The sequence below is a fragment of the Lutjanus erythropterus genome, chromosome 21 (genome assembly GCF_056507025.1).
Source record: "Lutjanus erythropterus isolate fLutEry1 chromosome 21, fLutEry1.hap2, whole genome shotgun sequence".
Classification (NCBI taxonomy): domain Eukaryota; kingdom Metazoa; phylum Chordata; class Actinopteri; order Lutjaniformes; family Lutjanidae; genus Lutjanus; species Lutjanus erythropterus.
Genome location: NC_139337.1, coordinates 3,833,220 through 3,846,501, shown reverse-complemented (window position 1 = coordinate 3,846,501; position 13,282 = coordinate 3,833,220). Strand labels below are relative to the sequence as shown.

Sequence of the window (13,282 nt, the reverse complement as noted above, 5' to 3'; positions counted from 1 at the left end):
CTGTCCTGCTGGCTCTACGTCTTTTCTATTACATGAAAGATTAATCCATTTAAAATTCTGGATAAAACTCAGGAATATTAGTACCCAGAGAAAGTTTTTAAAAACTCTTCCTTCTCATTTAGATGACTCGATATTGTTTGTGAAATAAGACAATAAGTGATTATGAGGAAAACAAATGAATGGAATAGGTTAATGGAATGTTAATCAGAGTTCTGTTGTACACGCTGTCTGGCAGACACGCAATAAACACTAATACTGCCGGGGGCTTTAAAATGACAGACGCTGGTTAAAACAGAAAACAATGAATCATGCTGAGAGGTGGTTCACAGTGAATTATAAACACAGAGCCTTTACAATCTCATGTCTGCAATTACACTCTGGGATGCATGCATGGACAAAATCACACACAGAGACATACAGACACACACACACACACACACACACACACACACACACACACACACACACACACACACACACACCTGGGTTCTGGGAACATAGAATAGTGGGAATTTAGGACCCGGGGGACATTGGACCTTGGGAATTTATAATCTTAGGACCTTAGGATCTTGGGAACTTAGAACTATGTGAATATAGGACCTTGGGAACATAGAATCTTGAGAACCTACAATATATATAACTTAGGACTATGATAGGACCATAGGACCTTGGTGATATAGGACCCTGAGAACACAGAATCTTTGGAGCTTAAATCTTGGAAATATAAGACCTTAGGATTTTAGGGCTCTGGGAACATAGAATTCTGGGAACGTAGAATCTTAGGAACCTACAGTATTTGGTATTTTGGACTTTGGGAACTTAAACCTCTGGGAATATAGGACCATGGGTACATAGGATGATGGGAACATAGGACGATGGGAACATAGAATCTTTGGTAGGACTTTTGGAACTTAGGATGCTAAGAACATAAAATAACTTTGAACTTTGGGAACTTAGGACCTTGGGGACATAGGACCATGTGAACATAGAATCTTAGGAACTTCAAATCTTGGAGATGTAGAACCTTGGGAATTTGGGACTCTGGGAACATAGAATTTGGAAAACTTAGTATCTCAGAATTTAGGGCATTGGTAACATGAGATCATGAGAACGTGGGACCCTGGGAACATAGAGTCTTAGGAACCTAGAATCTTTGGCACTTTGGACTTTGGGAACTTCAGATACTGGGAACAAAGGATCTTGAGAACCTAGAAACTTTGTAACTTGGACTTCAGGAACTAAGGGCCCTGGTAACATAGGAAGCTGGGAAGATATCACCCTGGGAACACAGGACTCAATCCAGGTTTATTTGACCATAGCCAGATAAAATGTTAAAATGTTAATTCTTATCCAGCTAACTTGGTTCTATGGGTGCAGGAAAGTTGTCACACAATTTCTACAGGGTGTTCTGCATCATGAGAAATTATGGCAAAATTTGATTATATAGTTACAGTATGTTTAAATGTTTTTAGAGTGAAGAACTTGTGCTAGCTAAACATAAAGACTGAAAGAAAGAGTAAAGCCAGAGTCAGGCTAGCTGTTTTCTACCTACTTATGATTGGTGATTGGATGAACCATCTGTCTATCACAACTACAGACTAACTTCAACCAGTCAGATCAACCAGCGGAGCCACTTGGTAAATCAAGCTCTTGCTGAAGCTGGTCAGGAGAAGAGAGAAAACACCCTTTCCATGGAGAAAAGCCTTCAGTACCATTCTTTCATTGTCTTTCAGTGAAGAAATACTCTCCAGTTCTGAAATAACACATGCTATCACAATATCTACGCCAACCTCTTCAGGAGCCACCATTGTTTGTTCAAGATGAGTCGTTTTCATGGACGCTTCTCACTGTCATCACACCTAAAACCACAGACGTAGTTGCCAGTAGTCCCTCCAAGGATGCTAATTGGTTGCGCTCCTTTTGGTGCAGACAGAAACAAATAACTTGAAGCCTCACGAGATGGATTCTTGTGTGATCTCGCTAATCTAGCTGCCTCACAATGTAAGAGTTTGCTCAGTTGTCATGGAGTTGATGTAGATCTCAATATGTCTAATCAAATATTTGATGTAGATCTTATGCTAATGTGCTAATCTAATATCTGTTCATGAAATTGCACTTGGGCAGCGGCTTAACTCCTACACCACCAGATCACCCCCAAGGGCATAACTTTTATCACATGTTCACAATTATCAAGATATACACTTCAATTTAGCACACACCTTCTCCACTAAGCAGCACTTTCTTCAGCAAGGATTGTTTCTCACTATCTGCTACCACTTACCCTGGGGTGTCTTACTGGAGAATGATGTGTTAATAACAAGCTACAGAAAGCTTCACAGCACTCTGAGCAAAAATGTGTGCCTTATAGCAGGTCTTATCATGCTGTCAACAGTCAACAATATGAGTGCAGAGCAATCAGGGCAATTAGAAGAGTGGATAATGACAAAGATGTCCTCTTTGAGTCTTAACTCTCTGACACCTGCTCAGAACAGGTCGACCATTTCACTGATTTCACTGAAACATGGGGATGTTGGTGAAATACTGTATGAACCTGCTGAACTGAAGAGAGGCTCTTAAGGATTCTGAAAAGGTAAGTCTGTTTACTCTGTGATGTGACAGCAAATTGCCAGACTTTTGAATGGAGTTTGGCTCTATACAAAACAGAACAGCGTGCGCCCAAATCAAACCAAACATCTGTCTTCAATAAGAGCAGAGTTGCTCACTCCTCCTCGGAAGTGCAGGCGAAAAACAAACAGAAAAGCACAAAGCGAGAAAAACAACAAACCTGTGAGGAGCCTGAGTCAGTGAGGGCAGAGAGGAGGAGGGTGGTGCATACACTGAAGGTGTGTTTGTCTTTGTAAACAGGGAGAAAGATTCATAATTAAACAGAATGGCTAAATGAATGTGTACTGACTATAAAATATTAAAACCACTATATGAAGATTTTGAAAGTTTTTCACTTGGTGCCCCCCCAGTTTCAGCTTTAAAAATGACACTGTGGCAAGCAGTGAATGCATGATGATCCCCCTCCCCCAAAACCCCCCACAGATCCAAACCAGTGACACTGAGGTGAAAGACTCAAAGCAACACACACTCCACAGTGGTCACTTGGATTGTCTCATTTTCCTGATAAAATTCCAAAAATGTTGTAATATGCTTATTCTCCCTTTACTTAGTGTTACTTTGATACCACTTGATATGAAGATGCTTCTAACAAGCATTAGTAGGTAGTTAATATATAATCAAGCCCTTACAGAATTCTTGTATGTGGTGCACCTGTTATAACAGGTGAGCGATTGCAGCACCCCATGGTTTTTGCACTAATCAATAAACCCTGCAAATCCCCCAAAAGCATAGTTAACTGTTAATAAGTGCATTGTCAATGGTTAATAAGTGCATTGTTAACTGACAATAAGTGTATAGTTAACTGTCTTCAATTGTATTTCTAATAAACTGAAATTGCAGATAGAGTGCAGTGTAATTAAAAATGCAGTGAAGAGGATTATGACGAAATAGAGCATATGAGTGATTTCAAAACTATCAAGTGCCTCAGAGTTTCCCTGCAGGTATTTTCAGCACACATTCAATAAGATGGTGTGCTATTGGTCAACAGTGTGAATGACGCAATTAATCAAAATTTGAACTCTGCACCCAAGGTTTCCACCCAAAGTACCTGCAACTTTCACTTCCAGGAAGTACTTGTCAAGCTGTTTTAAGCCCGTTGTTGTCGTCTGCTTTTCCACCATGGTCTAAAGACCCATGAAGATTAAGAAAATCTGTTTCCTGATGTTTGAAAAAGTGATGGCTATTTTACTAGTCATTTTTGTGTGTGACTATACTATAACAATGATCCCATTTAAAGCAACAGAAAGGCATCATTATCTGTTGATTTTTTTTACTCTGTTTGTTTGTGTTGAAGCACAATGAACAAGAAACAAGCTGGTTTATGGCCACAGATTTCTGAAAATGGTGTCAGAAAGAACTAATTTGAAATGTTTAACACTTGAAACCCCATCCTGAAAGTTCCTGTACCAAGCTGGGATTTTTTTTTTTTTTTTTTTTTGGGGGGGGGGGGGGGTTAAATAACATCCCTAGAACTCGAAATAGACTCTGGTTCTGCATATCCTAGTCCCTGGGTGAAGATCCTGTGGTGGAAATGTGGCTTATGTAAAAGATTTCCACAGATGCACTTTCGTCCATTAGTGAATCCACTGATCATAGTGAATAAGAATACTGTATTTCAATTTTGTAATGTACAATTAACGTCTCCAACCTTAATCATGGATGTATGAAGAGAACAAAATACCATGTTCAAAGACCTGGGTGTAAACAGTATCTATCTCTGTTGCTGTAATGACATAGATACACAGTATAAACCTTTACAATTGTGCAAATGGACTCTTGAAAACCTGTGACAGACAGATAAGTCTATGAATGGCTCACTGAGGTTCCTGCTCTGGTTCAGGTGCACCTGACAGCAGTCATTGATACGGTCTGTGGGACAGATTGAACCATTCTGCTTCAGTCACCAGCAAAGAGGACACTTCAGCTTCAGCGCCTCATTTGAAAAGAAACACAACTCATTCATCTCCACTAGAATATTAGTGCTCCATGTGTGAATGAACTGATGTGCTGTCTCATATCATTGGTTGGGCAGAAGAGGATGATGAGTGATAACAGCTTTGATTTCTTAATACTTTTTCTATGAGGCTGACATTCTCTCAGACTGAGGCTGGCTCATTCTGATGATTTTAATAGAAACTTTGATTTCTCTTTTATTGAACTTCAGTATCTGTTTATCAGAGGCTGCTTGCTAGCTAAGTCTGCTAACAATCTGCAGTGAAGGGAAGTGAGTTGACGGAAATGACTTGAACAAAGAGTCAAGCCTAGATATAAGCAGGCAAATGTTTGTGTGTTAAGGCCAGTCTTTACAATGGACTTGCACCAACCAGATTAAGCCTTAGATTTATACCATATCTTAGCAAAAGAAAGGTTTAAGCCTGGGTGGTGTGACAGGAGTAACTATCAGGTTGGATTAGAACTCAAAGTTGCAACCATCTTAACTTAAGACCAAGCACAAGCCATGTTGGTGCAACCCACCCCTGGGCATTTTCCTGTTGGACCAATGCACCTTGGGCATGATATATTTTTAATTTTTAATGTTGATGTCATGTCAGATGCCGCTAATATCTGTATATGAAGGATAGTGCCTAGTTAACTCTCAATAAGTGTATAGTTAACTGTCAATAAGTGTATAGTTAACTGTCAATAAGCGCATAGTTAACTGTCAATAAGTGCATCTTTAACTGTCAATAAGTGTATAGTTAACTGTCAATAAGCGCATAGTTAACTGTCAATAAGTGCATCTTTAACTGTTAATAAGTGCATCTTTAACTGTTAATAAGTGTATAGTTAACTGTCAATAAGTGCATAGTTAACTGTCAATAAGCGCATAGTTAACTGTCAATAAGTGCATCTTTAACTGTTAATAAGTGCATCTTTAACTGTTAATAAGTGTATAGTTAACTGTCAATAAGTGCATAGTTAACTGTCAATAAGTGCATAGTTAACTGTCAATAAGTGCATAGTTAACTGTCAATAAGTGTATAGTTAACTGTCAATAAGTGTATAGTTAACTGTTAACATCAGTAAAGGTTTGGTGCAACCCACCCCTGGGCATTTTCCTGCTGGACCAATGCACTTTGGGCCTGATATATTTTTTAGTTTTAATGTGAACATCATGTCAGGTGCAGCTAACATGTGTGTATGAAGGACATAAATATAAAAAATAAATGAAAAAAAAATAAAACATCCATATGGGTTAAACTTAATGTAACCGAATGAAACCAGTCCTCACTGTTTTGTGCAACCAACAGTCCAGCCCACCCTGAACTCTTAATGAAGCTACATGGCGTGAAGTGAACAGAGCTCCACTGCTGTAATTGAGATGCTGCAGATAAATCTTACTTGTCCAAATGTAATTCTCTTCTCCACAGGAGGTGATGAATATAATGACTCATTTCATGGGACTCATCAGTTCAACAGTGGTGGCACTATCTTTTCATCACTGCCATCAAACACAGCCAGGAGATTCAGATAATGAAAGAAGTTTTTTCAGACTCATACTGCTCTGTCTAAGACTTTTAGGAACCTGCAGAAACTTTCTACACGCGCAGACAGACATGATGGAGGTCTTACTCTTTCTCTGTCCTCCTACGATGCAGGGCTTGTTGGTGTCCAGGCAGGGCATGTCCACACAGTTCTCCAGACGTCCACTGGGACCACAGCTGCACACCTCATAGCAGCCAGCAGGACCGGTGCGAGTTGGCACCTGGATGCGAGCGTCCTGCTGCACCAGGAACTCTGAGGCTTCGCCCAGTTTACAGCCTGAACACACACACACACACACACACACACACACACACACACACACACACACACAGAAGCACAGTCAGAATGAGCACCGTGCTGCAGTTAGTGTGTCAAAGTGCAGCAGCAGTGGTTGGTACCTGGCACACAGAGGTACGGCTGACAGTGGAGTTCATCGAGGCAGCCCTTCCTGTTGACCTGACATAGGTGGTTGCTGGGGCAGGGGTTGGGGTTGCATGGATGGATGACCTCTTCAATGATGCTGTTGCCTAGGGAACTGGGGGCTGCAAATGTGTGAAGGGGCAGGAGTGAAGAAAGGGATAGATATAGAAATGTAAAACAGGATTAGCTGTCAAGTGAACATGTGCACTCTTTGTATTAGTTTCAAAATAAAAGCCCTATCAGAATGTTTGGCAGAATATAAGGGCTTGTTTGTTATTTTCCCTCCACCTTGGCTGTTCTCTCTCCCTCCCCTCTTTTGTCTCCAGGTGATAACAAATTAATGGGGATCCATCTGTGAAGACATGGACAGGCTGCTCATTGGTCCTCTCAGCTTGGAGCTGGCCAATCAGGATTGAGCGCAGAGGAACCATCCTGAGGAGCTTAGGTCTCTCACTCTGCTGTTTTGAGTCTGCCTGCAGCTGCCTGTTGCTTTAGTTGAATTTTTGTGTTTGTAAGAAGGTATGTGGTGGGAGTTTGAGGACACTAGGTGAGTTGGGGTGCCCTGTACATTTTCTTTCACACACGTAGTCACCTTTTGTTTAGAAACACTAGGTTTATTGGTTAGTGTCACCTTTGTATTCATTTTGGTGAAGCTCTTTTTTAGAATAGGTAGAGGCTAGTCAGGCCCAGTTTTGTTATATTTTCTTTCTTTTATTTGGCACAACCACTTTGTTGCATCTGCTCCACAATTTGAGAAACTTGTGTTTGTGAATATCAAATAAATGATGTAAATAAAATAAATAATAAATAAAATAAAAAAATAAAATTTCAATCAAAATTTAATTTTGACACTTCTACTCTGACTTCAAATTCTTTGGCTGTCTTGTCACAGTCTATCTTACCAACGGTATGTAACACAGAGCTAGCAGAGAAAGCATGTCAACAGAATATGCCATGTAGAAATTTAAAGTTGGGAACATGAAGATTAATTTGAGTTGCAGCACTGTGTTTCATGTCATGTAATCAATGTGTTTTCTTGAGGCGCCTATTCAAGGATGACCATTCCCGTGATGCTCACATCCTGTTGATCATGTTGTTGCAGGAGTTTTTGGATTGGCGCAAAATCATAAAAAACATTTTTGATCACTTGAAAATTGATAAAAGTGTCAAAAATCCCTCATATACCTTGAGGAACATAACAGAAAAAAATCAGGCTGTGTCAGAATCAAAAACTTTTCACACTTGGAGATTTCTAGGAGAATTTCACTTTACATCCTCAGGATGCTCCAGGCCTCTTGTTTGTGGTTGTGGAGTTTCATGAGGCTGTGATTATCCTAGAGGTCACTATAGGTCATTTTATACACTGAGGTATACTGTTGTCTATCCACCTACTATATATGTGATTTATTACATTCTGTACAGCTTTAAATACCAATGAAAAGACTCTGAATGAAAAAAAAGTCTCTTTCTTTTCATCCTCCCTATCATCTGCTTGCATGAATTTGCTGGCTGCACATCATCTTAAAAATGAAACCATAAATGCCAACTTCAGTTACTTCATGACATCTTTGTTATTGTTCTTTTGCACGATACTGGCCACATCTAAAAAACAATTTGAAGAGCCAAACAAAAACATTGGATGGGAGCACTAAATCTGAGCTGAGCACTGAGGCTTGAACGTAGCCTTTGTGTTGCAGGGCCTTTCCAGTGAGACAACATGCACGACAGCAGCAGCGCTGAGATGCATCTTAGATTAATCTTTAGGTTCCCAGCTCTCAGATGATCATTTGTTATTAATATGATGAAGATCTAGCAGAGATTCTGAGGATGATATGAAGCACACAGTGTCCTGGACAGAGGACAGGTGTGTTACAATCATTTTAAATGTCTTTAATGCAGATAAGATTCCCATTAAGCCACAGGAGCTCACAAACACATTTTTAGATATTTTTTTATCACAAAGTCAGTGGTGGCTGCACTCTCCGTCATCTGGTTTAAAACAGGTCAAATGACATCAACAATCCATTATTTATGATAATTACTGCTAATAAAAAAGTGAAAACACATTTCTAATACTCTGACATGACATGTTTTAATAAGTAAAAGCAAGAATTATAGCCTACATAACTGATTTGATCAGAATATTTTCACAAATTCATATGTTGTTCATTACCTGTTACTACTACAGCTAATTTTTGGGATGAAAAGGACAGGATTCGGGACAACTGCTTGTAATTTGGTACTATCCTGAATTATTCAGCACATCTGGTCACCCTATCTGCGGTGTATATTGTTAACCTGCGATCTCCCCCTAAAGATCACCTGCTCACCTATAAAAAAGACAAAAATTAGTCTATGGTAGGGAAAGAAAGGAGTTCACTCCAAAATTAAAAATCCATATTTATCCTCTGGCCTGCAGTGCTCTTTATCCATCTAGACAGTTTTGGTGTGAGTTGCAGAGTTTTGGAGATATTGACCCTAGAGATCTGCCTTCTCTCCAATATAATGAGCAGTTTCATATGGGACCTACTGTCTTTCTGCAGTAGAATCATTTTTTATTCTACCAAGAAAAAAAGCAGTTTCTGTGGATTATTTTGAGCAACAGGTTATTCCTGGAAAAAGATGCTGGCTTTGAATATTTCAAATGTATTTTTTGGCTTTTTCGAGCGCCACGAGCTGAGTCACATTTAGTTCCATTATATTACAGACAAAGCAGACATCTCTATGGCTCCAAAACTCTAAAACTCACACCAAAACTCTCCAGAAGGATAAACAGCACTACAGCCCAGAGGAAAAATATGTTGTTGTTTTTTTCAATTTTGGGGTGAATTGTCCCTTTAATAGAAGCTTTGAATTCTGTTTTATTGGACTTTCAGTATTTGTGTAGCAGTGGCTTTAAGTCTGGTAATACAAACGCCTTGATAGATAAGATATTTGCAAGGTCAAGACAGAAACATTTAAACAAACCATGACATTTAGACGACTAACAACCAAAAACAATGAAAAATAAAAACTACAAAAAAACTGGAGAGAAGGCAGTGGATATCTGTAAAACTCTTCAACTCACACCAAAAGAATCTAAACAGATAAATAACTGTCCCTTAAAGCTTATCACGCGGCTGGTAACACGAGGCGCTATTCTTGCTCTGTGTCTTCTGGATGTATAAACAACCAGATTTTTTGCTGAAATGTCGCCATAACATCTTTATGAGCTGATATAATGTCAGTGCTGTCTGTCACCTTCTGAGCTGCTGTGTTCTTCTGCCCCCTGGTGGACACAGACTGACCTACTAACAGACTTAGACTGAAAGCAGGCGAAACATATATATGTATATGGATTTTTTAACGTTTCTTTTTTCAGTTTCTGTTTCTTTTTGGCATTTCAATTCATAACTGAGCTCCTCTGCTCAATACTGAAGCTTCACACACATGTTCCCTGAGAATAGCGTCCTGCTGGCTGTGACTCACTGAGGTATCTGCGGAGGGGGATGCAGCGTTCAGGGTCATCAATGGGCGACAGCAGCTCGCAGATCCTCTCTGGAGTTTGTCCTTCGTGGAAACGTTTCCTGTCCCCGCACTGGGTCAGGATGTCCACACAGTCTGACCTGATGACAGATAAGAGATTAAAAAAAAAAAAGTAGAATTGATGGGTGTAAGATGGAGCTGGTGCAGAGTGAGACGCTCTGCCAACACACACAGCCTGCAGCAGCACGTGGACGTGTGTGTGATGGTGTGATGTCATTCAAGACAAGTGGGAGATTAGAACCTGAGAGGAAGGTTGTGTCTGACAAATGACTGAACAAGACATACTGTATAGCCTCAGGGCTGTTATACAGCACACACACACACACACACACACACACACACACACACCAGACATGACACAGCAGATCCTGAGTGAAGGGCAGGGCCTCCACCTGTCCATCAAACCCCAGCTACATGTATTTATGCTCTCATCACTCACTGCTGAGTGCACAGCTTCGTTCTGTGCACGCCGACAGGAGAGAATGAAGAGGAGAAGAATGAGCTGAATTCCTCTCGTGCCTTTATGGGCATAAAGCGGTGAGTGAAGGTAAAAACATTTAAACCCCAACAGTTACGCACGAGACAAATAATTTAGAGTCATTAGACCAAACCAAATCCATCAAATGAGTCTTGTGAAGTCCCTGAGTGCAAAGTGATCATGACTAACGTTGCCTTTTCAACACCACATAAATGAGAAACTTGTTTAATCGGTGTAGCAGGGGATTAGAGATAAATTTGTTTCCTCCTGATTTGGAAAGCTGATTTGTTGGCTGTGTATTCACATAACCAGGTTTAGATCTGCTTTTGAATCTACACATGACAAAGCATGTAGGAATATGTCAAAATCATTTGACAAAAGTGGAACAGACTCATGCAATTGTTGGTTGTGTATACTGGACATATAACCAGGTTTTAACCATGTCTACGTACACCTGATGAAGGAAACACGGGGATATGTCAATGTCATCTGACAAAAACACAAATGTTGCTAATGACAGGTTCACTTATCCAAACACTAAAATACGAAACTCATAACAAGAGCGAGCTGCTGTATGTGGAATGAAAGGTTTCCCCTGTTACTGGATCTGACATGCTGCTGATTTGGGGTTGAATCCTGACCTGCTGTGAGCTGAATTCTTATCATGACGTTAGATAATGGTTAAAGGTACTAGTTATAAAGTGTATCTTTGTATGATTAATGTGTGTGTTTATGATGTCTATATGTTTACCTTCTGCTTTTAATTTGTTAAAATGTTTGTTATTAAAACTGAAAATCAATAAGGTTTCATTATTAATTGAAAACAGGCACTAGTTATCATTTATTGCAGTGCTTTTATTTTTTTTATCTTTTAATGTCTTAATTTTTCATTAAATAACAACCTTAGAAGCAGAAGACGAAGGACACCAGGTCAGTTTTTATTGAAAGTGGTGACCTCAAAGATTTTCATTTTAACGACATGCATTCTTGAGAACTGGGACAAATCATGTCTCACCAAACAAGATTTAAGGATTTAAAGATATGAAATATATGTCATCTATGAAATAGTCCCTCTGTGCCAGAAACCAGCCTTGTCCCAGACAAGAATTCACAATTTGAAACTATTTAAAAATGTGTTAAAATATGATAACATAGGTATAAAAATGTAGTATTATAATCATGTTTCATTTGAAATATTTTTTTAATGAAAATAATGGCCTTTTAAAGTTTTGTCACAGATTTCTGTCAACTCCATCAGATTTATTTATTTATGTATTTTTTTTTTTTTTACAAAAACATGATTTAATCAGGCATAAAAAGGGTCAGCTATACCCTAAGGATCCCTGTCTCACTTCCTGGTTTAAAAAAGGCAAGAATACTGCTCAAACACTGGTGAACTTTCTATACTTCAAACCAATTCATTGAATAATATTTCTATCAGATGTGTCTCAACCATAACATGTCAACTCTGTAGTCCTTCTAAATCAAAGCTAAATAAGAATTATGGTTGAAAAATTTGTATTTTTATTAATATTAAGAGACTCTGAGACACAAAAATAAAATGGCTGCTCACTATGACTACACTGTGAAATGAAAAAGTGTAACATTTTGTCAACTCTGTCAGATTTTCCATCTGACAGAGTTGATGTCTACATTTCATAAAAAAATGTAATAACTAAGAGGTTGGCCTTTGTGAGATGGCAGTAAACATACTTGCATATGACGCTCCCTCTGGACTTGCTGTGGCAGGGTTTGATCTGCAGGGAACAGGCCACAGCCTTCCACATGTCGGGCAGACACTTCCTGATGTCCAGCACAGGGATGTTCATGAAAGGCATCTTGATGGTCCCGTTGGACCACAGCTTGATGTCGTTCATGGCGCCCTGATCTGATTGGACGTTACAGCTGCGGAACAGCTCCGTCGGTCTGCGGACAGAGACAAGAACACGGTGAAATGAAGGCCTGCCTGTGCATAAAAAAATAAAGCATATCTAAATTATTTAAATATATTTTGAATTAGAACAAAAGCTGCAGTGCAGTGTATGTGAACACAGGTGCTACAGCCTTGTAGACGTGCTCTGCAGGCTGTACAGAGGGAGCTCAAGGCCCTCTGGGTAATGTGAGGACTGTTTTCTCCTTCCACTTCACCAGGAAGTGTCTTTGATGTCTGATTGGTGGGTTTGGTCTCAAGTGAGTCAGCTAATTGGTGGTTTAAAGAGAGAAGTTCTGGGTGTGGTTCCATCATTCCATGTGCAGCTGATGAGTGGATGCTTTGTTTACCTTGAAGCAATTGTGTGTGTGTATGTGTGTGTGTGTGTGTGTGTGTGTGTGTGTGTGTGTGTGTGTGTGTGTGTGTGTGTGTGTGTGTGTGTGTGTGTGTGTGTGTGTGAAACCCTGAACTTTTAACTTGATTTAACCCCAAAACAGTGTTTTTTCTCTCAAACCAAGACTAAATGTGGCAATCAGCTGATTCTTATTGAGAGCAGCTCACTTCTTCTCTGACGACAGTAATGGAGGACAGGAGTTCCTGCGGTTTAATCAGAGCTGCACGTACAATCAGTGTTCTTCATCTTTGTTTCTAACAAAGTGGACAAAAAACCCATTTATAATAAATTTACTGTTCATCTATGGCTGAAAAAGTGATCTTCTTATTGCTATTGATGTTCACCCATGTGTTTTTCCATCCTTCCAGGCAACAATGTGTTTTTAATTCACTTCCAATCTATCAAATCCACACATCACGCTAAA

General features: G+C 39.5%; 1 protein-coding gene across 1 annotated transcript in view; it reads right to left on the bottom strand.

Annotated features, from left to right (window-relative positions):
• Positions 1-13,282, bottom strand: part of reck (reversion-inducing-cysteine-rich protein with kazal motifs) — a 122,956-nt gene that overhangs the window by 39,972 nt on the left and 69,702 nt on the right. Inside the window, exons 11-14 of the mRNA XM_084746960.1 lie at positions 12,248-12,460; positions 10,000-10,136; positions 6,510-6,653; positions 6,199-6,387 (exon numbers count right to left, since the gene is read on the bottom strand). Coding sequence (XP_084603086.1) covers positions 6,199-6,387; positions 6,510-6,653; positions 10,000-10,136; positions 12,248-12,460 — 683 coding nt within the window. The remainder of the gene's footprint in view (positions 1-6,198; positions 6,388-6,509; positions 6,654-9,999; positions 10,137-12,247; positions 12,461-13,282) is intronic.